At 48.8% G+C, this 25,788-nt stretch overlaps 1 protein-coding gene across 3 annotated transcripts in view; it reads left to right on the top strand.

Moving 5' to 3' along the window:
- Positions 1-285: 285 nt before the first annotated feature.
- Positions 286-25,788, top strand: part of SRGAP2 (SLIT-ROBO Rho GTPase activating protein 2) — a 113,411-nt gene continuing 87,908 nt past the window's right edge. For all 3 annotated transcript variants that reach the window (XM_071578414.1, XM_071578413.1, XM_071578415.1), the window contains exons 1-2: positions 286-372; positions 2,036-2,578. In XM_071578414.1, coding sequence (XP_071434515.1) covers positions 2,512-2,578 — 67 coding nt within the window. In that variant the 5' untranslated portion in view covers positions 286-372; positions 2,036-2,511. The remainder of the gene's footprint in view (positions 373-2,035; positions 2,579-25,788) is intronic.

Raw genomic sequence — 25,788 nt, 5'->3', positions numbered from 1 at the left:
CCACCTCCATTGAAAGAATCGCGTGGCTCCGCCCCTGCTGTTCGGCTATTGGATGGAGCGCGGCCTTGCCTCGTTTCTATTGGTTGTCGTTGCTGTCACTGCTCGCGGCGCGCCCCGCCCCTTACTACGCCTTGGGGCGTGGCGCGCCCATGGGCTCCCAGTGGCGGGAAGAGGGGGCGGGCCCATCTGGGCGGAGGGGGCGCTGTGATTGGGTGAGTCGCCCGTCGCTCAGACGCAGCGCGGCGCGGCGATTGGTCGGTCGGCGCAGGGGGCGGGGCGGCGGCGGGGCCGGTGCGGGGGCCCGGGCGCTCGGCGGGCGCTCAGCGGCCGGAGGACGCCCCGGCTGCGGGAGGCGGCCCCGCAGCGCCCCAGGTAACGGCCCGGCCCGGCCGCACGGCCCCCGGCCCTGCCCTGCCACCCCCCGGCAGCCCCCGAGCCGCGCCCCCCAACCCCGGCCCCCCCACCCGCGGGACCCCCCCACGCTTCCTCTCCCCGCCGTCCTCATTGTTCTTCTTCCCGGGCGGGATGCGGATCCGGCGGGTGCCGTGTGTTTATTTATTTCTTCCTCCCCCCGTACGCGCATCTTCCGCGGGGGGCTGCAGCTCCGCGCCCGCCCTCCTCCCCGAAAAAAAAACGGGGGAAAAATACAGATTAAAAAAAAGAAAGACGGGGGAAAAGTTGTGTCCCGCCCTGCCCCGCGCACAGGGCGCTGGAAAAAACGCAGGGACCCCAAAAAAACCCGGGGGAGAAGTGCGGGTAGAGCCGCCCGGTGTGCGGGGCGGGGGATGCTGCGGGTCCCGCCCGGTCCCGCGGGAGCCGCTCCCCGAAGGAGCCCCCGCGGTCCCGGTTCCTGCAGCCCGAAGGAGCCCCCGCGGTCCCGGTTGCTGCAGCCCGAAGGAGCCCCCGCGGCTCCGGTTCCTGCAGCCCGAAGGAGCCCCCGCGGCTCCGGTTCCTGCAGCCCGAAGGAGCCCCCGATCCCCCCGCAGGACCCGCTTCCCAAAGGGGGTCCTGCTCCCCAAGCAGCTCCCCCGGGAGCCGCATCCCAAACCAGCCCCCGCACCCCAAACCGGCCGCTGCTTCCCCAAGGAGGGTCCCCCCAGGACACCCTTCCCAAGGTGGACCCCCCTCCTCCGGGACCCGTTTCCCAAAGGACGCCCCCTGCTCCTCTGAGACCTGCACCCCAAACCATCCCACTCCTCACCCAAGGAGCCCCCACTCCCCGAAGCATCCCCACTGCTCTGAGACCCCACTCCCCAGAGCACCCTCTGTCCCCTGGGACCCCCTTCCTAAACCATTCTCTGTCCTCTGGGACCCCCTGCCCGGAGAATCCCTGTCCCCCCTTCCCGGAGCATGCCCTGTCCTTGGGGACCCCCTGCCCAGACCACCCCCTGTCCCCCCTGCCCAGACCACCCCCTGTCTCCCCTGCCCAGACCGTCCCTGTGCCCCCTTGCCCAGAACGTCCCTGTCCCCCCTCCCCAGACCATCCATCCCCTGTGCCCCCTGCCCAGACCATCCCTGTGCCCCCTTGCCCAGACCATCCATCCCCTGTCCCCCCTCCCCAGACCATCCATCCCCTGTCCCCCCTGCCCAGACCATCCATTCCCTGTCCCCCCTCCCCAGACCATCCATCCCCTGTCCCCCTTGCCCAGACCATCCCCTGTCCCCCTTGCCCAGACCATCCCCTGTCCCCCCTGCCCAGACCATCCATCTCCTGTCCCCCTTGCCCAGACCATCCATCCCCTGTCCCCCCTGCCCAGACCATCCATCCCCTGTCCCCCCCGGGTCCCCCCCTGTCCTCCCCTGTCCTCCCTTGTCCCCCGTGTCCCCCTGCCCGGCGCTGCCCCCCATGTGGGTGTGTTCCCTGGGTCACCTGGCCGGGCTGCATTTGGAACCTCACACTCTTTCTGCTCAAAGGACGATTTGCAATGTCAGGGTGTCAGGGCAGCTTTTCTTCCCATCACAAATTCTGGCTGCAAGCTGTGATTTTTTAAATACATATATATATATTTATTTTGATTTTATTTTGCATTTGCAGGCAAGCAAAGCAAACTGGCTTCTTGTCCTCCCCTTCTGCCCTCGGTTGGGATTTGATTTGCATCATCTCCAAACCCATTAGGAAAAAAAAATAAATAAAAAAAAAAAAGGAGAGAGAAAAGGCAAACCAAACCCACACAAAACATGTTGTGCGGAAGGACTTCCACTCCCTGGCTGTGCTGTTGAGGATCAGGAAGAGCCTTTGGGGGCTGCAGGATCTCACTGAGCTGATGCTGCTGCTCCAGGATTTGGTGCAGGGAGACAAAACTGCTGCCTCTTCCATGCGCTGAGCTCCACATCTGCATTTTCCTGCTGCTCTGCTGCCTCTCACACCCTCTCTCCATGGACTGATTTTTTTTTTTTCCCTTTTTGTGGGGGGGGAGGACGAGCAGAAAATCGAGGCAGGAGTGAAATTGCCTTTCTGTCTGGCGTGCTGGTGGATCCCTTTGGAGGTTTCAGCTTTTCGGAACAGAAAACATGACGTCGCCAGCAAAATTCAAAAAGGATAAGGAGATCATCGCTGAGTATGACACTCAAGTGAAAGGTAGGGATGGTTTTATTTCCGTGCCTTTGGCTCTTGCGGTGCTGACTCGCAAGGCTCGGAGTTCGCGGTGGATGTTTGGGTGGGGAAGGGGGAAATGGTTTGCAGATTGCCTGGAATTTGCGGGGATTTCTGCTCGTACAATGCTGGCCGAGCTTTGCAGCGCTGGCCACGTCCCCCCCCGGGTGCTGTTTTAAGGTGTCACAGTGAGGGATTTTTCACGGAATAGGCACATTTTGGAGTTGTGAGAGCTCCATATTTTCCTGCCTGCCGTTCTGAAACGCGGCTTTGCATGTGAAATACGAGAGCCAGGGAATTGCTTTTTAATCCTCTGCCTGTCATGGGAATCTTTGAACAATCTGGGCAGTGTCAGGAGAGCAGATTTGCACTGGTGGTGATGGGCACCGTGCTGAGGGTCCCTGCGAAGCTGCTGGTGCTGGAAACTTCCATTTTTTCCAGGATTTTGCTGCTGTGCTGAGTCCATAATGTTGCTGTGCCTGGTTTTTTTCTTGCTGTCCTCGTGAGTGCAACACCTCCAGGCTGCAGTGGGTGTGGGTGTACACAGATAGATGCACACAAATATAAATGAGTAAACCCAAGGCATGGGTGTCACTCCCATCATCATCAGCAATAATAAACAGAGGTGGATTTGCAATGACCCTGCAAGTCTCCTGCACAATTCAGCTGGCTGAGTTTCAGGCCATCATGTGCCTAAAAACAAAAAAAAAGAAAAAATCAACCCCATAAAGGATGGTGAAATGCCCCCTGAGCTGCTGATTTCTGCAAAGTTTTCGAGCTAATACGTATTTAAAAAATTAATTATGGCTTGTGCACGGCTTGATGTGTTGCTGTTGGGAAGTTATGAGATTCAGTGATTTATCTAATTGGCTGAAACTTGCTTGGTATGCTCAGAGCTTGCAGGAAAGGTGGCCTTGGGGCAGGGCTGATGGAGTTAAATCAATGCAATTCGGGGGGAAAAAAAGGATTTAAATCTGAGCAGGAAACCTAAATTAAAACTGGCAATTAAAATATTGTTTTGCAATTAGGTGCTTGGTTATTTTTCCTGCTTGGGGGGGCTGCTCCTTGATTGCAAATCACTGAAACATGTTGTCCTGCAAGGCATGTCCTCCAGTGGCTCCACTGACCCCAGTACCTTGGATCTAGAAGTCCTTTTGACATTTCTGTTAAAAATGCTTATCTGAGCAAATCTAAAGCTGTGTAAGAGTTTATTTTGTTTTTTTTTTTTGTTTTAAATTCTTAGGTTCTTCAAGTTAGAAATGGAGAAGGGCGTGTTTCTTTTTTACTGGTTTAGTTTCTATTCCTGTTTTCTGGCTGCCTTTGGAAATGGGAATTGAAGTCAGTGTAAAATTAGAGGCTTGTGTGTTCTTTCATTATTTACCCCATCAAAGTGTGCTTGATAGATCCAAGCTTGTAGTCACAATATTTGGGAATTAGAAGGAACAAGGCTTTAGAATTAGTGAAGTGCATCTTCTCCCCCCTCGGTGTGTTCCTGAATGGGAAATTTTCCCTTCCTTTTCAAAGAAGAGACTGGGAAAATGGGGAGTGTGGGAATGAGGCTTCCCTGTGTGCAGGGGCTGTTCCTGCCAGAACTCAGTTCATCCCTGGAGGGGCCAATGCACAGACCTGGAAATGTGAGCCCAAAAGTCAACTGCAGGAGTGGCACATGGATTTTTTTTTGCTTTTTGCCTTCTAAAATGTTCCTCTTTTAAACAGGGGGAGGTTAAGGAGGCAGGAAGTGTGTAAATGGATCCCAGGGAGGTGGGAGAAGGGGCTTTCCTTCCTGAATTGGTGCTGAGGGCAGCGAGGAGTTTGTCTTGGGATGTTGGTCCCTCTCCCAGCTGAGCTTTCCCTGACTCCAGGAGAGGGTGAGGAAGGAGGTGCTGATCCATCTCCTGCCCTTCCTTCAGAGGGAGGTGTAGATGGGCCAAGCAGCTCACAAATCCATGTGACAGTCCTGTAACAACCCTCTTCCCATCCCTCATTTATTTCAGAGCGTGGAGGAGCTTCCCTTCTCCCCCTGCAATGAACCTTTCAGCTTTGACAAGGGGGATCATTGTCTCTCTGCTTTCAGGTGTCATCTTTGAAGTCATCTGCCCTTTTTAAAATGCCATTAAACTTGCCCTGCATCTCCCACAGAAGCCTTGGTTGCTGGATAGTGATGTGATTCCATAGGGAAGCTCTCAGGAGCAGGGAGACCTCTCTCCTTATTCCAGGTTGTGCTGGTTTCTCTCCCCCACTGGGATGATGGGATGGTACCAAAGTCCCACTTAAATCCCCAAGTGTGGTGCTGCCTCCTCATCAAACACACCGTGGTCCTCACAGAGCAGGGTTGGTGTTCTGACCTTCATTGTGGGAACAATGTGGAGATGGTGTGAACTCTGATTAAGGTTTTTTGATACCTCTTCTCTGTGTTGTGAAATGAAAGTTCAGAAAGGATATTGAGGTGCTGGAGCGAGTCCAGAGAAGAGCAACGAGGCTGGAGAAGGGCCTGGAGCACAAGTGCTGTGGGGAGAGGCTGAGGGAGCTGGGGGTGTTCAGCCTGGAGAAGAGGAGGCTCAGAGGTGACCTCAGCACTGTCTGGAACTGCCTGAAGGGAAGTTCTGGCCAGGTGGGGGTTGGTCTCTTCTCCCAGGCACTCAGCAATAGGACAAGGGGGGCTCAAGCTCTGCCAGGGGATATTGAAGTTGGAGATCAGGTGGAAATTCTTTGCAGAGAGAGTGCTCAGGGATTGGAATGGGCTGCCCAGAGAGGAGGTGGATTCCCCATCCCTGGAGGTTTTTCAACTGAGCTTGGCCGTGGCACTGAGTGCCATGATCTGGTAAAGGGACTGGAGTTGGCCCAAGGGTTGGACTTGATGATCTTGGAGGTCTTTTCCAACCCAATCCATTCTGTGATTCTGTGGATGTGGCACTGAGTGAGAATCCACCATGTCTTGATCCACCATGTCTTGATCCACCATGTCTTGATCCAACCCTACTGTGATCACCAGCCCAGGGCACTCTGTGCCCTGGGCTGGTGATCACAGTGGGGTTGGATCAAGAGTTGGACTTGCTGATCTTGGAGGTCTTTTCCAACCCAATCCATTCTATGATTCTATGAAGCACTGGCTGTGGGGGTGAGGTGAATCACCTGGTGGTGTTTTACAGGAATTGTAAGGTATCATCTGCTCCTCAGATGAGAAAACTCTGATTTTTTTCCCCTGACATTTAGAAACTTCGAGGGTTTTTTTGCTCTGTTCCATCCTGGCTCTGTGTTTAGAGGCTTCATTTCAAACCATTAATCCACAAACACCTACTTAAGCACTTGAAGTGATTGCTAATGGAATGATTGAGCTTTGTTGAAAAATTTAATAGCTTTAAGTTGCTAATCAAAAACTATTTAAAGAATAGTTTGGTTAATAGATCATTGTTGCACAAATTTATTTTGATTTTCTGTTGCTGAATGAAGTTGGGGATTTTGTAAAAGGTGCTTAGGGGTGACAGGGCAGAGGATCAAGGAATGGTTTAGATTGGAAGGGGCATTAAGGATCATCCAGTGCCACCTCCACCATGGGCAGGGACACCTCCCACCAGCCCAGGTTGCTCCAAGCCCTGTCCAACCTGGCCTTGGACATTTCCAGGGCTGGGGCAGCCACAGCTTCTTTGGAAAATGTGCTCCAGGATGTTGAACCAGATTGGATGCAGCCTTGAGATTCTTGGTCTCACTTTATTCCTGAGCACCTGAGTATGGGCTGGGTGACCTCCTGAGCTCCCTCCCCAGCTGGATTATCCAATGATCCCATGGTCTTCAGCAGCTGGAGCTTCAGCTCCAACCTTGGTCTTCTGCAGAAGGGAATTCAGGGTGTCTTTTCTCCACACCTGCCTTGCCCTTGAGTGTGTCACTGTCAGATGATGCCCAGAGCCCACGTTGTGTTTGGCTTCATGGTGTCCTCTCTGCACTTGGAGAGGAGAGGTTGGCACTACCAGTGGGCTCCTCAGTTGGTTAAAACTTGGTTGTGACAATGCCAAGGTCATGGGTTCAATCCCCTGTGTAGGCCATTGACTTGAGTTGGACTCCATGATCCTTGTGGGTCCCTTCCAGCTCAGAATAGTCTGTGGTTCTGTGATTCTTGTGGCTTTTGGAGGGCCTGTGTCTTTGAGGAAACTGCAATGGCTGCATGTCATGCAGCAGGAATTCTCCTGCCAGGATGACAGGGGGTCAGCAGGGGAGGGAAGTGCTGCTTTGATACGTGTCTGTGCCATGTGCTCTCAAGGCTTGTGAGTTCTGTGAAGCTGCAGAGTGAGATTCCGTGGGCTCCATATGGAGCCTTTGATATCTCAAGCTCATCCCCTTGTCTGGATTGTCTCTCCCAATTCCTTTGTGCAAGTTGTGGTGAGGCAGAGCTGATTAATTTATGCTGTGCAGTGTGTTCCATGTGAGATTTGGACGCTGCCTGGCCATGCCCAGCCACGGCCTGTCAGACTCTTTTTGGGTTTAATATATTAAATTGGAGTGTACACTTGCTGAGGAAAGAAAAGCCAGTGATTTATCTCTTAATTCTCCTTTTCTTTCTCCTCGTGTCCCACGAGAGCCTTATATTTAATTAGTTTGCAGAAAGCCTCAGTAAACAGCTCCATGGTCAGAGCTGCAGAAATTTAATACTGACATTTTTTTACACGGCGAGGGCTCATAAACCACTCCTGTCCTTGAGTAGTCTCTAGCAAAGGTTAAATTGCATCTCTTGCAGCTCTTGCAGCACTGCCCAAAATGTGCTAAAAATATGACAAATGGATGAGGTAATTTCTAGCAGTGACACAGCCCAGAGGTGGTGCCTGGTTATTGAGCTGTCTCAGCTGAGAGGAGATTCCTGGTCAGGAACAACTTGCTGCCATCACCCTCAGGCTACTGTAATGTCTGAAATTCTTTGAAATCTCCCCCAAATGGCTGATAATTTCGGATAAGTCCCTTTTCCCTCTCTGGGTTGAATATCTGATGGTGTGTTTGATCTGATAGTGATTTTTTTTGTGCCTTAAATGCTGTGTGGAATCTCATTTGTATGGTCCATCTCCTTGAGGTTTTATTCCTCTGTAGTTTTTTATTTATGGGGAATTGCCAGTGCAATTCCAGTAGGATTCCATAAAAACTTTGCTGGGAATAGCCAGTTTTCCCTGACTCCCAACTCAGGGAGCCCCCCAGGACATTTTCCTCAGCTCCAAATGATTTCCTTTCCTGGGAGGTTCCACATCAGCATCTTTGCCTTTTTCTGTTATTTTTTTTTATTCTCTGTAGTTTTTATTCCTGGTGGACTCTTTGGAGTGGTCCAGCCCTTCTGTGTGTGAAGGTTTGCAAAAATAGCTGTGTCAGGGGCAGCAAGATGTAATTTGGGGGCTGGAAAGGGAAGGGTGATGCTTTTGGTGGTGGTTGGAATCAAAACCTGGCATTTCTCTCAAGGGTTGTGAGTTTTCACTGCACAGGCAGCACCTCTGGAAGGAAAATATTTCTAGAAATGCCTTTAGGTTTGTAGATCAATGAGTTGAAATCGCTGCCATTTATTTTATTGCTGAACTTCTGCACTCTGGGTTGTCAGTGCTGTTGATTTTATACAGAAATGTTGGTTTCTCTTTTGTCTTCATGTCCTGTTTGGGTCACCAGGTTGGTCTCTGCCCACTGTGACTCCAGTTGGGGATCCCCAGAGTTTGGGCTGAGCTTTGTCAGCCCCAGTTTAACTCACCCTGTAAACAGACTTTTCAGCCACTCACCCCAGTGTGGCTGAGTGAAACAGTCCTGAACTTTGATATTTTGCCTTTGCATGTGTTGGATTAACATTCAGATTTAAAATGTGAGACTACCTTTTAAGGGGTTTTTGCAGTTAATCAGAGCCCTGTGCCTGGAAGTGATTCCATTTGTCTGCAACAATGACTTGCTCCAAACTCTCCCTGTGGAGCATCATCTGGTTTGCTGCAGTTCCTGATAGTGTAAATCCCTGGAGTTTTGGGGCTGGATTGGGCCAAGGGAGCAGCCCCTGCCAGGGAGGGGGAAGGGGCTGTTGGGAGATGGGATGTCACAGCAATAATTTGGATTTCTGTGTCCCATGTCCAGTTCCTCCTAATGGATTGTTAACGAGGACGGGAGGAGGGGGAGGAATGCAGAGTTTCCTTCTCTGCTCTCTGGCTCCAAAATCCCTCTTTGCAGACCCATCAGGTGTTGCAAAGCTGCCCAAAGCCCTGTCCCCTGCAGGGCTGCAGCCTCCTCCAAAAGCAGCAGGAATTGCCAGTGAAACTCCAGTAGGATTCCATAAAAGCTCTCCTGGGAATAGCCAGTTTTCCCTGACTCCCAACTCAGGGAGCCCCTTGATGTTTCTCCTCAGCTCCAAATGATTTCCTTTCGTGGGGAGGTTCCACATCAGCATCTTTGCCTTTTTCTCTTCGTTGAAAGGCTTGACTTCTCTCTTTTCCTTTTAAATCCTGTCTAATTTTTGCCCATTTGGGGAATTTCCTTGGAAGAGTCTCTTTGCCTGGTCAACTTTTTCAGCTGTCGTTACGAAGAGTGAAAAATATGAACCTTTGTTGAGATGGAAAGTCTGTTCAAGCACATGTTCTCTTGAAGAGCTTTTGCTGGGCCATGCACAGTTGATACTCATTACTTGTGACTTTATTTAGTTCATTTTTGTGTGACTTTCACAGATTTCATGCTTTCTCTTTGAGAATTCCAACAGCATTCTGGGAGTCCTGCCCTTGGAATGTTGTCAGTGTTTTGGAGGCAGGCACAGAGTTATGGTTTGATTTGCTGTGGGATGAAAAAGTGGGGGGAGAAAATGGGAGAAAGGTCTTGACTTGGCAGTAATTCCATCATTAGAGACCCTTCTTCATTTCTGCTTTCTCCTTTTCTTTCAAAACAGCAATAGTACAAAAGACAAAAAAGGACCTTTTTGTGGAATCCTGAGGTAGTGGGGCAGTGAAACTCTTGATGTGTTTAAAGTCAGAAACATGTGGATGTAGAAAACTGTGTCAAGGAAGCTCAGCTGGGATTTTTTCCAAGTGGGAGCTACAAATGGATGTGAATCACTTAAAATATTATATTCTTTTTGTCACCAAAGTGACTCTTTTTGTTGAAGTCTTCGGACCCAGTTGTTTAGCTTTGAGTTGAGATGATGAGAATTAATCACAGCTTGGAAATGAAAGTGTATAAAAGTGAGTGTGAGCTGTGCCTGGGTGTTGAATCTCAGCTGATCCACCAGCACAGCCCTGAGGTTTAATCCACTGCACCCTCAGAGCAGTGAAACCTTTGGCATAAATCACAGCAGCAAATTTTAAAACATTACAGGGTTCCCTTCTCTAATTGACACTTTTTCTCCAGTATTTAGTATGTGTTGGTGCAAAAATTCTTAGGTCTTCAGTGTTTCCATCATGATGCAGAAAGAGCTTTTTCTTCCCGTTTCTTTGTGTGAAATGGGCTGAGTTAGGTGGGGATCTGCCTTATCCCTGGCACATGAGCAGCTCCTGGCTTTTTGACTCTTGAGAAGGAGCCAAATAAGCAGATTAACTCTAACCCAGGCGTGGATTTTAATCTCCAGCCCTGAAGTGCTGCAGCCCAGGGCGAGTTGCTCAGTCCTGGTGGTTCTGACGTTGAGGTTTTTATTTTAAATCATCGGACTTTCCAGGAAGAGCCTCTTGGCTTCTCTTCTTTCAAGCAGGGGAGGATTTTTTGGTTTGTTTTTGTAGGGCTGTCATTGGATGGTGGTTTTCCAGCAGAGAGGAAACCATGGAGCTGTGCAATTTATAGCTGGGGAGTGCTTGCAAATTGAATCTGCCTAAAATAACGCCAGTTGTTGCCTGGGAATTATCCCTGAGCGTGTCCTTGGCCAGCAGTGCCGTCCACTCGGATGGGCTGGGAGCAAAGGGCTTTGGGGCTTCCAAAGCTCAGCAATTCCTTGCTCTGAACTCCTGGATTGGCTGTTTTCCATCCCCAAATCCATTCTGTGATTCTGTGATTCTGTGGATGTGGCACTGAGGGAGAATCCACCATGTCTTGATCCAACCCCACTGTGATCACCAGCCCAGGGCACGGAGTGCCCTGGGCTGGTGATCACAGTGGGGTTGGATCAAGGGTTGGACTTGATGAGCTCAGAGGTCTCTTCCAACCCAACTGAGAAGAGAAGAGCAACAAGGCTGGAGAAGGGACTGGAGCACAAGTGCTGTGGGGAGAGGCTGAGGGAGCTGGGGGTGTTCAGCCTGGAGAAGAGGAGGCTCAGAGGTGACCTCAGCACTGTCTGGAACTGCCTGAAGGGAAGTTCTGGCCAGGTGGGGGTTGGTCTCTTCTCCCAGGCACTCAGCAATAGGACAAGGGGGCACGATGGGCTCAAGCTCTGCCAGGGGAAATTGAAGTTGGAGAGCAGAAAAAAATCCTTTGCAGAGAGAGTGCTCAGGGATTGGAATGGGCTGCCCAGAGAGGGGGTGGATTCCCCATCCCTGGAGGCTTTTCAACTGAGCTTGGCCGTGGCACTGAGTGCCATGATCTGGTAAAGGGACTGGAGTTGGCCCAAGGGTTGGACTTGATGATCTGGGAGGGCTTTTCCAACCCAATCCATTCTGTGATTCTGGGATTCTGTGGATGTGGCACTGAGTGAGAATCCACCATGTCTTGATCCAACCCTACTGTTGGATCAAGTGCCCTGGGCTGGTGATCACAGTGGGGTTGGATCAAGGGTTGGACTTGATGATCTCGGAGGTCTTTTTCAACCCAATCCATTCTATGATTCTATGAAAATCCTGATTTTCAGTCAATCCCAGCAGTGTCACTGCCAAACTGTGCAGGGTGATGAGAGTGTTTTTCTTGCTGGAGCTTTTGTTTGTTACCTGAGAAGGGAGAGGATGCTCAGCGGCACAAACTGCTGCTTGTTCTACAAATGGCTTTGTGTCCAAACAAACCCATTCTGCTTTCTTTGGGGTTTAACCTCTGCTTGACCTGCCCATGGTGGGAGGGAAAACGAAAAGCTGCGTTTTGTAGAATCACAAAGTGCCTTGGGTTGGAAGGGGCTGTAAAACTCATCCAGTGCCACCCCCTGCCATGGGCAGGGACACTCCCACCAGCCCAGGTTGCTCCAAGCCCTGCCCAACCTGGCCTTGGACTCTCCCAGGGATGTTTTAATCCATCCAGTTTGTTCTGAGTGTGCCTGGATATTGCAGTAATAAAATCTGCTCCTTTTGCTGCTGCTGCTGGAGGTTTCATGGTGAGAACTGGAGGAGAAACCCACCTTGGGGTAATCAGCCCTTCCCAGCAGCAGCTCTTTGTTGCTGGAGTGATCTGAATGAAAGGAGGAGGAATTGCCATTTCCCTGTGTTAACCTTTGATTTAGGCATTAATTGATCCCCTCACTCCATGCAGGGCAGGAACAAACTGCAGTGATGGACAATTTTAAGGCACTTTCTGGGCCGTGACATGTTGTGTGTTATTAAGCCTTTATTTGGGAATATTTAGGATGCCCGTTGGATGAGGTTTAAATACAGTGGGATAAATTACTCTCCTGACTTTGCTCCTTGTTAGCACTTCATTTGTGATGCTACAGGAAATTCCACAAAATCCTTTCCTTTGTGCAGGTTAACTCTGGGGCAGGACTCTTGCTGTTCTATTGCTGTTAATCTGGTACCAAACCACATTTTATGTGATGTTCCTGCTTTTAGGGGAAAAAAAAAAGATAGGAGATACTCTCATGTTTCATTAACACTTTTGTTATTAGAACATGGAGAAGTTTTCCATGGGGACAGAGGCAGTTCCTCAGCTTGGGCAGTGCTGTGGCAACCCCAGACAGATGGTGGCTGTTGTAGGCACCTGGTGGTGACAATTCTCCTCCTTCCAGCCCAATCCATCTGGGCAGGGCTGGGGGAGCCTGTCTGGAGTGTTTTGCTGGAAAATCACAGCTATGATGAGGTGTCTTCTCCTGAGGGCATTGATGGCACTGTGAATAAAACCATCCAGGCAGTTTTGATCCATGAAGAGAAATGAGCTTTGCTACGAAGCTGATGCTCTTCCCCCTTCTTGGAAACCCAGAGCTGGATCAAATGCCTTTAAATGCAGAATCTGGACCTGCAGCACAAAGGCAAGAGGGAATCAGAGATTTATTCTGATTTACCAAGATGTTCAGGTGTGGGTTGGTCTCTTCTCCCAGGCACTCAGCAATAGGACAAGGGGGCACGATGGGCTCAAGCTCTGCCAGGGGAAATTGAAGTTGAAGATCAGGAAAAACTTCTTTGCAGAGAGAGTGCTCAGGGATTGGAATGGGCTGCCCAGAGAGGGGGTGGATTCACCATCCCTGAAGGGTTTTCAGCTGAGCTTGGCCGTGGCACTGAGTGCCATGATCTGGTAAAGGGACTGGAGTTGGCCCAAGGGTTGGACTTGATGATCTGGGAGGTCTTTTCCAACCCAATCCATTCTGTGATTCTATGATTCTGTGGATGTGGCACTGAGTGAGAATCCACCATGTCTTGATCCAACCCCACTGTGATCACCAGCCCAGGGCACTCTGTGCCCTGGGCTGGTGATCACAGTGGGGTTGGATCAAGGGTTGGACTTGATGATCTCAGAGCTCTTTTCCAACCCAATCCATTCTGTGATTCTGTGATTCATGTGTTTGCCCTCTGAAAGGGCTGATTTCCTGACTGCAGCATTTGGCAAACCCACTGTCAAAGTTCTATTTGTTGATTTATTTCTTTCTCTTGCTCACTGGCTGATGTCCATTCAGACCTATGGCCCATAAACCAGCTCTGTTCCAGTTGTGTTTGGAGATGAACGTGAAGGGCTTTGAAAGCTCAGGACAAAAGACACGTAAATAAGAAGCAGCTGTTGTTGCTGTGAAAGAATTCTCTCCATTTTGGTTAATCTGTGCAGTAGATCAATTAATGGGGGACAGTGGCAGGGCAGAGGGTGGAGGGGCAGCGGGTGGAGGGGCAGAGGGTGGAGGGGCAGAGGGTGGAGGGGCAGGGAGTGGAGGGGCAGAGGATGGAGGGGCAGAGAGTGGAGGGGCAGGGAGTGGAGGGACAGAGGATGGAGGGGCAGGGAGTGGAGGGGCAGGGGGTGGAGGGGCAGAGGATGGAGGGGCAGGGAGTGGAGGGGCAGGGAGTGGAGGGGCAGAGAGTGGAGGGGCAGAGGATGGAGGGGCAGAGGATGGAGGGGCAGAGGATGGAGGGGCAGGGAGTGGAGGGGCAGGGAGTGGAGGGGCAGAGGGTGGAGGGGCAGAGGGTGGAGGGGCAGAGGGTGGAGGGGCAGAGGATGGAGGGGCAGCGGGTGGAGGGGCAGCGGGTGGAGGGGCAGAGGATGGAGGGGCAGGGAGTGGAGGGGCAGAGGATGGAGGGGCAGAGGGTGGAGGGGCAGAGAGTGGAGGGGCAGAGGATGGAGGGTCAGGGAGTGGAGGGGCAGAGAATGGAGGGTCAGGGAGTGGAGGGGCAGAGCGTGGAGGGGCAGAGGGTGGAGGGGCAGAGGGTGGAGGGGCAGAGGGTGGAGGGGCAGAGCTCTGAGCAGCCCCTGGAGGTTCTTCCCCAGTGTTCGATAACCAGTTCCTCAGAAATTTCATAAAGGAATAATCTCTCTGTGAAGTGGTTTTGGAAAGGAGCCTGGCTTTGCTTTGGTCTCTTTAATGAACATCACCCTCCCTGACTTTGCTGTGCTCTCTCCATCTGGTGAAGGAGGAAGAGCCTTCATCCCATTTACCCTTTGGAAACACCAGCAGTGTTGGTGCTGGTGCCCGTGTGTGTCCCAGCCCCAGCCACAGGAAGATGCTGAAATGTGAACAAAAGCCTTTGCCAGGGAAGGATTTCCAACTCTGCAGCTGGAAAAGGGAGGGGGAAAGGCTTTCTGAGCCCTGTGGAGGGAGGAACAAATGCAGCACTACAAAGGTCACAGGATACAGTAAATGATGTTTGGATGGAAACTTAACTTGCTATGAATGAAACTGTGCTCTTGTGTTTTCCCCCTGGAGCTGAATGTCTAAAAAACTCTGGATACTTCTTGTTCTGGGTTTGGGGTTTTTTTCCCTTTTCTTTTTTAGGCTTTTAGGAGCTTCCCTGAGTTGTGCTCTAGAAATGAAAGAATGGATGGACAGCACCCACAGACATGGTGGGAGAGGCTTCAAAACAGGCTGATCTCTGCCAGGTCCAGCAGAGCTGGGACATTATTGCTCTCTGGCTGCTCCAGTCAAACTATTTGCAAGTCAAAGTCTGGTCTGTGCTGAGCTGTGTAAGGATTTTTAGCAGGGAATTTGTGTTGCCAAAGGTGCCAGCTCTGCACAGCCCCATCCAGGGTTGTTGGGTGAGCTCAGACCTTGGGCTGAGCACCCCCTGGAGCTGAGGTTTGGTCCTCTGGAGTGTTGATTTTATTTCCTGTGTGGTGTAAGGGCTTGTTGCTGATTAAGGTGCCTTTTCTCCCTCCCTGTGCTCTTATCTCATCCAGATTGTCTGTATTTGCTCTGAGGTTGGTTTGATCTTTTACCAATCCATCCACTGGTGTTACCTTCCATTATATGATTAATTCCTGCCTGTAATGCTAAATTACTTTACCCAAAACTGTCAGAGAAATCCTTTTATTTAGGCCAGTTGTCTAATGCCAAATGCTTTTATAAGCATTGTCTTCATCCTCAAGGAATTAATCTTTACTTAGGCTTTAAATCAAATTATTTCCCCCATCACGGTGAGCCTGACAGAAGAGAGCTGGGAAGAGCTTCCTTCATTTCTACCTTTCACTCTTTTGTCCCCAGAAATCCTGGCTAAAAATACTTTCCCCCCAGATATGCCCCTGGAAATCCAGGTAATAGTTTGGTTTCAGATTTAAATCAAGGAAAAATTCTGGCACTGGCCCCTCTGGAAAATCCCTACATGTCGAGTCTTTTATGCCTTGAAAGCAGTGACAGCTTTTGGCAGCAAATAAATGTTTTGGTTTGGTTTTGTCTGGGGGCTTTTGTCTTATTTTGTTCTGAAGCTTCAGGTTGTTTTCTGGTGGAGGCTGGTTGTCCTTGCTGTGATTTATGCATTTGTTGGGTGGTTCCTGATTGATTAAAGAGTGTGGGGTAGGTGGGAGTGTTAATTAGGAATATCCCAGTCCTGCAGCCTTCACATTGTCACTGAGGTTGGAAATCCCTCCAGGATCTCCCAGTCCACCCAATGCCCACCTTGCCCCCCAGCCCAGAGCTCCCAGTGCCCCATCCAGTCCTTCCTTGGGCACCTCCAGGGTGGGGAGTCCAAACCTCCCTGGGCAGCCCCTTCCAGTGTCTGACCACCCTTTCCATGGAGAAATCCTCCCAATATCCAACCTAAACCTCTCCTGGTGCAGCTTCAGACCGTTTCCTCTCCCTCTGGACTGAGTGACCAGACCTGGACACAGCTCTGGAGAAGTCCTGGAGAAGCCAAAGCTCCATCAGTATTTTGGGAAGGAACCAGCATGTCTGGATGTTGTTTTTGTGCTGCTGGAGGTTCCTGCAGAAAGCAGCATCTGTAGCTTGTGAATTCCACACTAAATGCTTGCTGGGAGCAGCTATAATTTTCCCTGAGCTCTGTTGCCTTTTCCAGCTCCCTCTCCTCGTTCCAGTGGTTTTCTGATGAGGCTTCATGCAAATAGTTCTCCTGGTACCCCACCCTGTCCCAACCCCAGAGCAGCTCCACCAGCTGCCATGGTTGGGATGAAAGCACTGCTAATTTGCTGCTACCTTTAATTTAGGGGTTCTGGCTCCTGTGCAAGGCTTGCTGTGGTCCTTGCTGCAAGAAGTTTATTGTTATGTTGACTATTTAAACACATTTATCAGTTCCAATGATCGATGCCTCCCCTTTGGAGGAGGAGGTTGCTTTGAGGTGCCTCCTGGAGAGGTGCACTAAGAACTGTGTGTGTCTGTGGGCAGGAGTAAGTTGATTTTTGTTTGATTTGATGTTCTGGAAGCCATCAGCATTCAGCCAGCCCTGTGTGCTGGGAGCAGGTTGGGCCGTGTTGGCAGAATTATTTTGAATATTTGACAGGGATTGTAAGAATAAATTCAACTCTCTGCACTAAGGGCTCTGTGATGTACCAGGAAAACGGGTTCCTTTTCCTTCCCTGCCACCTTTTTTATTGTTTCTTTTTGTGTGCCTCCCTTCAAGCTGATTTATAAAGCAAAGATCCCCCTCATGGGTCTGGCTTATGGCAATAACACCAAAATCTGTTGACCACTCACATATTTGGGGTACATTTCCCTTACACAGAGTGGGTTTTATTAGATAGGAGGAAAGCACTTTTATTTTTCTTTTTTTATCATTCAATGCATGAAGTATTTATTCACTTGGGAGAAGTGAGTTTGGGTTTGAGTACCCAAATACAACGTTCTTTTCAATCCACTGAAGAGCTGCTCAGCTGTATCACAGACCTCTTGAAGTTTATATTTCATTACTACATCACTTTCTAAATTCTCCTTTCACTTAACATCTTGTCTCCACTTAGGTCTGGGTGTCCCTTGCCTCTCAGTGGTAGGGAGGATGTGCATACATCATATATATTATTTATAATTGAGAACTCCTGCATCTTTGATGCTTAAACAAGAAACCCAAAAGCCAGGGTTGTGTCTGGGAGAATTCTCTGATTCTGAAACTTCCCTGTCCCTCCACTCTCTGCCCCTCCGCCCTCTGCCCCTCCACTCCCTGCCCCTCCACTCCCTGCCCCTCCAACCTCTGCCCCTCCGCCCCCCTGCCCCTCCACCCTCTGCCCTTCCACTCCCTGCCCTCCGCCCCCCCTGCCCCTCCGCCCCCCCTGCCCCTCCGCCCCCCCTGCCCCTCCACCCTCTGCCCCTCCACCCTCTGCCCTTCCACTCCCTGCCCCTCCGCCCCCCCTGCCCCTCCGCCCTCTGCCCCTCCACCCTCTGCCCTTCCACTCCCTGCCCCTCCGCCCCCTGCCCCTCCACCCTTCACAGAGTGCCCTGGGCTGGTGATCACAGTAGGGTTGGATCAAGACGTGGTGGATTCTCACTCAGTGCCACATCCACAGAATCACAGAATCATAGAATGGATTGGTTTGGAAAGGACCTCTGAGATCATCAAGTCCAACCCTTGATCCAACCCTACTGTGATCACCAGCCCAGGGCACTCTGTGCCCTGGGCTGGTGATCACAGTAGGGTTGGATCAAGACATGGTGGATTCTCACTCAGTGCCACATCCACAGAATCACAGAATGGATTGGGTTGGAAAAGCCCTCCCAGATCATCAAGCATTGAAGCATTATAAGTGTTATTCCTCCCCTACTCTGAAGCCAAATAAATCAAATTATTGCTGGGTATAACTGCATGTGTGTTTATAACACGCATGCAAGAACAATTTCCTTTCTTTTCCTGTTAAAATTCCATCATCCATTTTCCCTTCAAACATCATGACATGGTGTGTGATCACTGCAAGCCCATGCCCTGAAATCAGCCTTTCTTTGTGCCACTCTGATGGTGCCAGGGCTTTGCCAGAGCTGCTTTTCCCTTGGGCGAGGACGGGGATCCTCCTGCCCTTAATTCACATCTTTTTTTTTGGGAGTCTGTTCTTTGGCTCCCTGAATTAGGTCTTTGAGCAGCTCCTGCCCAGCCATTGTGTGTCCCAGGTAGCCTGAAAAGAGGTGAAAAGATTAAATGGGAGTGAATTACTTGAAATGACCTAAATCCAGGTCCCTGGTGAGGTCTGTGGGACTCACTTACAACTCCTGAAACGCTGAACTCGGAATCTTTCTTTGGCTGCACAGGATGTGTGTCTTCTTTTTAAACAAAGCTACTCAGACAGAGGAGATAATTGCAGAGTGCTTTTACTTTTTTTTTTATTTTTTTTTTATTTTTTTGTTCCTTTTTGGTTTTTTTTGAGGCCATGGAATGACAAATCCCAGCAGGATCCTGAATCTCTGCAGGCAGGAGGTGCTCCTGGTGCAAGTGGAAATAGGGAGAGAAGAGAGAGGGAGATGATGGAGCTCATCCCTCCAATAAAACTTGGAGTTTCCTGCAAAGAACAGTCAAAAATAATTCATGAATGAGTTTGTACAGTCTTGAACTGGATTTCCAGGGAGCTGGAATGTGTCTGTAGGTATCCCTTCATTTGGTCCCTTTCTCCCTCCCTGGTTTCTGCTGTTTTGAGGAATAAGTAGGAAATAAACCCTCCCCTGAAGTTTCCCAAAACAAACAAACAGGTTTGCTATTTTTAAGCACCAGTTTTTTATGATTCTCCCAAAGTTCTTTTTTTTTGTGGTTTTTTTTTGTTTTTTTTTTCTCCACTGGGATTGACTTTGAATGTTTTCTTTAAGATTTATTTTTAGGAGTTAAAAGCTTCTGTGAACTTCAGTGCTGGCAAAGATACTGGTTTGCCAGTCCTGGACATCAAACTTATATTTAACAATTTTATAATCTTTAAGCTGCCAAGAAGAGAGACCAGGTGAGAATGTGAAAGAGGCTCATTTTGCCACCTCCTGCCCTGGGATTGTGTTGCCACATCTGTGAGAAATCCTTGGTGTCGAAGCCAACCCTGACTGTTCCCTCTGCAAAGCTTTGGGAAGATTTTCACCTTAAACAGGAGGAAGTTTGTGAATGTTAAATATATTTTTGGTGGTATAACAAGTACAAAAAACATGTGGGCTGATTGGCTGCCCTTTTCTTGGGTATCCCGTGCTCTGGTGCCTTGGATTGTTCTCCCTCATTCCTAAGGAAGGGATTTTTTGGGTGTCTGTGGGTTTGAGGGGTTGTGTCAGAGCCCACCAAAGAGTTCTGTGCTCAGAGACCTTCCCTTGGCTTTAGTGCTGGGGGTTTTCTGCTTTCTGACCTGTGCATTTGGTCCAGCAGGACCAGGATGTGCTGTCAAAAGGCAAAGAAAAGGCACTTTCTCAGGGCTCCCAAATGCTGTTAATCCTTTTATTTTCTTGTCATCTGGGACTAGAGCAGACAAGGAAAACACTACAAAAGCATTGGATGTGTCTGAGAAATGGACAAGTGTGTCAGGAGAGAACTAAAATCTGCTTTGCCTTGTCAGTCATTAGGGAGGACTGAACATTTTAGCAGGTGCCTCGTTCCTTGGGGGTTTGGTTTTCTCTGGGCTGGAGCTTGGTTTGAGGTCAGACTGTTCATCTCAGTGTCTTTTACAGACTGGAGGTTCTCTGCAGGCAGGGTCAGTGGGTATGGCTGTTATTACTGATGGCAAATTGGTTAATAATGTGGTTACTCCAAATAAACTAATAGTGCAGACTCTGTCTTTCATTGCTTAGGTTAATATTTTTATATACCTACTATTAACTTTCTGGTGTGGGTGGTTTTTTTGGGTTAATTTCAGTTCTTTTGCTCAGCCAGATGCAGCTGTGGCTCCACAGATGCAGCTTTTTTGTGCATCACTGTTCAAGCCTTTGGAGAGTTGTAACAGCAAGTGGTGATTCTTTCCTAGAAAGGCTTAAAAATGCCATTTAATGCTACAGGCTCAAGGCTTGAGCTCACCAAGCAACTTGTTAATGGCTTAATTGGTGTGATTTTGATTGGGTAGAGGCTAATTTCAGTTTTTTCAGAGTTGTTTTAGATGAAGTGAGAAGTCCAGTGAATGCAGTAAGTGGATGAGAACTGGACATCAGTGAGTTCATTTTAGGGGCTGTTTTTTTTTTCTTTACTTGCTAAAGAGCTCCTTGATTATATTTCCTTTAATATACTGTTCATATGTAACAAGCTGCAAATTGGGAATAAGCAAAATGTAGTTTAATGAGTGAGAAGCCAGCGTGGATGACTCAACCTTCATCTTTTTTAGGTCCTGATTCCAATTCGTTCCCTGTTTGTAGCAATGGAAATGTCACCAAATGTTCCCACTCTTGGGAGGGCTGGGAGTGACTCCTGTCTGGGTGCTGGAGTGCTCCAGGCTGCCAAAGGTGGTGGGCTCTGGCTGCTCTGGCAGAGGGAAGCAGGAGCCTGCATGGAGAGTGGGAGGATGAATCACTTTTCTTTCTGCTCCTTTGGACCCACTTTGGAGCCGGGAGGAGCTTTTGGCCGGGGATGGAAGGAGAAATTCTGCCTTGGGTTTGCAGATGTCTGAGGAGCACCGAGGCTCTGATGGGGCTCCTGGGGCTTGAGTAACATGTTTTTTTTTAAAGGCTGATATTTCTGTGACAATTACAAATCAAAGCAATTAATGTTTATAGACATAGCCCGAGTCCATGGGTTTATTTTGTGAATGGGTGTCATTCATAAGGAATTAAGAGGTCGTGCTGAGATGTGTGAGCATCCCTGGGCAATGGCATTCACTCCCAGCCTGTGCCTACTGGTTTGGATATATTTGGACTTCCTTATGAGTGATGGGGTTTAAGATAGTGCTGTCTTGTTCTTGGAAAGCAGAGTGGCTGCTGATTTCAGCTTCTGTGCCTGCCTTGCCTTATAGTTTTCTGTGATTCACTCCGAACCTTTTATCTCCTTAGTAAGGGAATGATGCTGGATCTGGGAGCACAGTGGGATTTTAGTATTGCAGGTAATTCAGTGGAAAATGCCTGGCTTGCTGGCTTGGTGCAGGTGTGCCTGGAGCAGTGGAATTGGGATATCTTTGCTGTGTGAGGACAGTTCACTCTGCAGTCTCTGTTCTGTAATTCTCTCTGCCTCTGGCTATCAGTGGATACTCTTTAAAGTCTTATCCAGGTTGGACATGGACGTGGCCTGGAGGCAGCAGGAGCTGGATCCTGTTGGGAGGTGGCTCTCAGTGCTCTGCTTGGTTGACAAGGTGCTGATGGACTCGATGATCTCAGAGGTCTTTGCCAGCCTCAGTGGGAAGGTGCTGACTCATGGACAGGATTGTTCTCCTGTGCAGCTCTGCAGACCCTCACTGGGCACAGAATCACAGACTATTCTGAGTTGGAAGGGACACACAAGGATCATCAATGGATTGAACCCATGACCTTGGCATTATTATAACCAAGTTTTAACCAACTGAGCCCATCTCAGGGTCCCTGAACCCTGAGTGAGTTATTCCTCTGTTACTGCTTTTCTCCACTCTGCACCACTCAGTGAGTCAGCTGGCCCTGACTTCCCATGCAGAGCTGACATTCAAGGAGAAACTTGCTTGTTTTAGCCTTTAAATAGCTCTCTGAAGGGAGGTGGACAGGACAATGTGGCCGGGGGGGCTCGGCAGGGCTATTCTTAGCCCACAATAGCCGGAATGGAAAGCCGTGGCTGCTGCAGCACGTTTGGGCCATTGTGTGCCAGGGATGTTTTTAATTCCAAGAGCCAGAGATCCTCCAGGAGCTCCTTCTCTTACCCTCCTCACTGGAGACCCCTCTTTATGTTTCTTTGCTGGGGAGTGTGGAGGTTCTGAGGGGAAAGGGCTCCTGAGTGGGGATCCAAAGGTGGCACACGAGGAATCGTCTCCGTGTCTGTCGTTGGCGCAGTTTTTGAAAGAGGGAACTGAAACCCCTTGAGGAAAGAATCTTCTGTTCGTTCTATTTTGGGGATATTGTGAAATCAAGGAAAGTACAAGCTGATACTACATGTAAATGGAGATAGTTGTTTATGCTGCAGGAAGGGTCAGTGTTCAGGATGGAGTGGCTGGAGATGGGAGAGGGAATCCATGGGGCAGTTTGGAATGGAACTCCCCTCTTGGATGGTCTGAAATCCTCCCTACCAAGTACAGGCGGCAGAAGTTGTTTCTCTTACAACCTCATTTTTGAGGGCAGAGTTTTCTCTAAGGAAGCTGCCACATGCTTCTGCTTCCAGTGGCTGCTGCAGGGGAAGCAGCTGCTCTCACCAGGCACTTCAGCCTCTTCCTCTGCAGGATCTCGAGTTTGAGGAAGACAATTTGCATTGCTGAGTGGTGTTGATGATGCAAGCTGTGAGTGTGGAGCTGCTTGTTTGAGTCCAGGCCTTCTGTCCATCACCTCCAAGGGTGCCCAGGGTGTCTCTCAGTGGCTAAAAATAAAGTTTTTCGAGCTGGGCTGAGCTGGAAACCTGGAGTGGATCAGCCTTGTCTTCAGATTGATTGGCTTGACTTCCTTCCCATGCAGTGGTTCCTTAGCTACACTTTAGGAGATTAAAGCTGGACATCCTGTTCTTGAGGAGGTTTTGCCCTGCTGACTTGCTGTCTGGGTTACTTGTGAGTGGGAATGCTGCAGTGATGGATGCCTCCTGCTTATCCCATTAGTGTGATGGGATTCCCAGTCCAAGAGAGAGCAGAATTCCAGCCACGCTGAGGGACAGCCAAGTGGAACGTCAGCAGTGCTGCTGTTAAATAAATGCAGGGGGTTTTCTTACAGCTCCTTTTCAGTCTGCCCTGGCTGCAGCAGTGTGTGGAATTCAGGACTTCAGAGCTTGCAGACTGACTTGTCTGGCTGCAGAGCATCTGTACTCGCTGTGTAATCGTGTTCTTCAGGCTAACAAGCTGCGGCCAGGGTTTGCTGGGGGGTTTTTTTAAACCTTATTTTATTCCTTTTTAATTACAGCATCCTCTGCAGATGTTGGAGTGTCATAAAAATGAAATGTGGAAACAAACGCGAAGTTGTCGTGGCTTGCTCCAAATTCTGGGTAGTGATTAAGTTGTCAGGAGTAGTGGAAAGTTCGTCTGCTTTATCTGTATGTCCTTTGGCAAATGACCTATGGGCTTGTTAATGGGAAAGGCAAATGTGCAGTGAGGTGTATCCAGTGCTTTTGGCTGTATCACTGAGCCTGCTTTGGCAGATAAAGGATAAAAACTGCCCTGGACAGTCAAGTCTAAGATCTCAGGTTTTATTTAGCAGCTGGAGCCTGATTTCTGTCAGGGGAAATGGAGGTAGGAATAGGCAGGAATACCTGGGCTGTGAGTATTTCTTCCTTCTGGTTGGTAAGGGGAAACAGTGGCACATTATTAGTGTTGGGAGATTGCTGGAATAAGTGGGAAAAGCAGCTGGTGAAGTTGGACAAGCAGGTCCAGAATTGCCTTGACTTAAGGGGGCTGGGGATCTGTTCTTAGGGCTAATGGTGACCTGATCCTTTGATGTCTCTGCAGACACTGTAGGATTTCAGGCTGCTTTAACCCCCTGTGCATTACCTGCTCTTGGGTTTTATGGCTGCAAAAGCTGAAATGTGAAAAGATAAGCCATAAGTGGATCCCAGAAGGATACACATTTCCTCCCCTCTGTCTGCTTTTAAAGATTTTTCTGGCCGTCTCTAACACGTTCGACAGATCATTTTGTGTAATCCTGTCTGGCAATTTGTTTCAAGATGTTGGATTTTTTTAAAGCTCTTGTCTGAATGTTTTGTCCAGATGGTCTCAGTGTGAGTCAGACTGGAAGGTACAGGGGCTTGCTTTGATAAGGTTACTTGTTCTGTTCAGAGGCCTGATGGCTTTATAGCAGTGCAAGAACAGATCTCTCATGTTAATGGGAAATTACCATTCAGGCTCTTGAAAATGAAGATGGGACTGGAGCATCTGAAGCTTTCACTGCTCATTTCCCACTGTAAGTTATTCTGATGTTCCTGTGAAAGTGTTGGATTTTAAATGGTGATAACAAATCCATCTGTCCTGGCTCTTTGCAGGAATGTCTCTTCATAATAATGGTCCACCCCTATGAGAGTTTACAAATGTCAGTAACAGCTTCGTGGCATTAATGATTTATGCACCTAATGAGCAATAAAAGAAAATGAAATGTCGTGTATTGCTAATTTATAATTCAGGGATGTCAATAACTGCATTTCCTAAGTTATCTGAGGGGTTGTAAGCATGTAAATCAAATTTACATTAAGTTCCATTGGAGGTTACACACGTAACTTTATCAATGGAGATTTTACTACACCATTTATTTTCTTGTTCTGTATTTTTCAGACAATGTTATTTGTAGCTGTTCCTCACATAAGCTTTTATTAAGTGTAGATATTTCCAACAAAACCCCCCAAACATGAACAAAATGCTCCATTATCTTTGGCATTTTAATGAGAGAGAAATAGGGATATTCTGGATAAATTGACACAACACAAACCTTTGCTTTGTGTGACTCAAAATGTTTTGTTCGTGGGGTGGATGGAGAAACATCTCTGAGAAACCTGACCCTGCCTTCCCACTGAAACTGCCACGACTGGCCCACAAAGCCCTTGGCACTCAGGAGCCTCCTGGCTATTTCTGAGCCTTCTGCTGGCTTGGTTGGTTGAGTTGGGTGTGTTGTTTTCAGTCCCTGCTCAGTGAACCAACACAAACATTCCTGGGCGGAAGAGCCGCGGCCGAACCTTCTCGTCCTTGTTGACTTTGGCCAACGCTGAGAGAGCCCGTGCAGGGGCTCCTCTGGCACCTTGCTGGGCTTCACACAGGGAGGGGAAAGAACTCACACCCAGCAGCTGAACTGCAGCAGTCAAGGGCTTAGGTGTGCTTGGCTTTCCTCCTGTCCAAATGGCTTTAGTAAATCTTAATTTAAGTCTGACCAACCTGGGCTGGTGGAACACCCATGGCAGGGTGGAATGAGATGAGCTTTAAGGTCCCTTCCACCCCAAACCAGTCTGTGATTCTGTGGTTTTATTATTTTAATTCTATGAGATTCTGTGATTCTATGATTTTATTATTCTTTATTTTTGGTGATGTTTTCTAGGGACTGAATTATTCCTTTTGCACAGAAGGACTTTTTGTTCCTGCCTTTGGGAAGAGTGTTGTGGGTGGTTGGTTTTGCTTTGGTTTCTGCTTAGAGGGAAGAGCTTTCTGCTGTTGATTGGTGCTGAAGGGCTTCAGTTTTTAATAGTGGTAATTTCTGATATGTAGAGGTTGAATTTTTCTGGCAACATTAAATCCTACAAAGCTCTGACTTTTGGGCAGCTTTATCCTGGTGTGATCCTTGTGTGTCCCTTCCAGTACAGGATATTCTGTGATTCAGTGATTGGTAACCAGTGCTGTGCTCTGAGTTTGCTCAGCCTTTCCAATGCTCTGCAAGAGCAGAGTTATTTCCTTCCCTTCTGTTTGATAAAAAGGCTCCTTTTGACTTCTCACAAGTGGAAGGAAGTGACACTGGGCAACGTTCTGCTTTTCAGGACTTGATTTCAGGGAAAACTGTATTTTATCTAGTCAGTACTGGAAATCCAGATTAGTGCCTGGGTTTGTGTCTCATATTCTGGTTTCAACTGATTCTGAGTTTTATATATATATATATATATATATATATATATATATATATATATATTTATATATATTTATATATATATATAAAACATAAAAATACATATATAAATATATAAAAATACATATATATGTAAATATATATACATATACATACATACATATAT

This window comes from Pithys albifrons, chromosome 28 (genome assembly GCF_047495875.1).
Source record: "Pithys albifrons albifrons isolate INPA30051 chromosome 28, PitAlb_v1, whole genome shotgun sequence".
In the NCBI taxonomy this organism is placed as follows: domain Eukaryota; kingdom Metazoa; phylum Chordata; class Aves; order Passeriformes; family Thamnophilidae; genus Pithys; species Pithys albifrons.
Note: the sequence above shows the minus strand (reverse complement) of the source record. Positions and strands in the feature narration are given on the sequence as shown.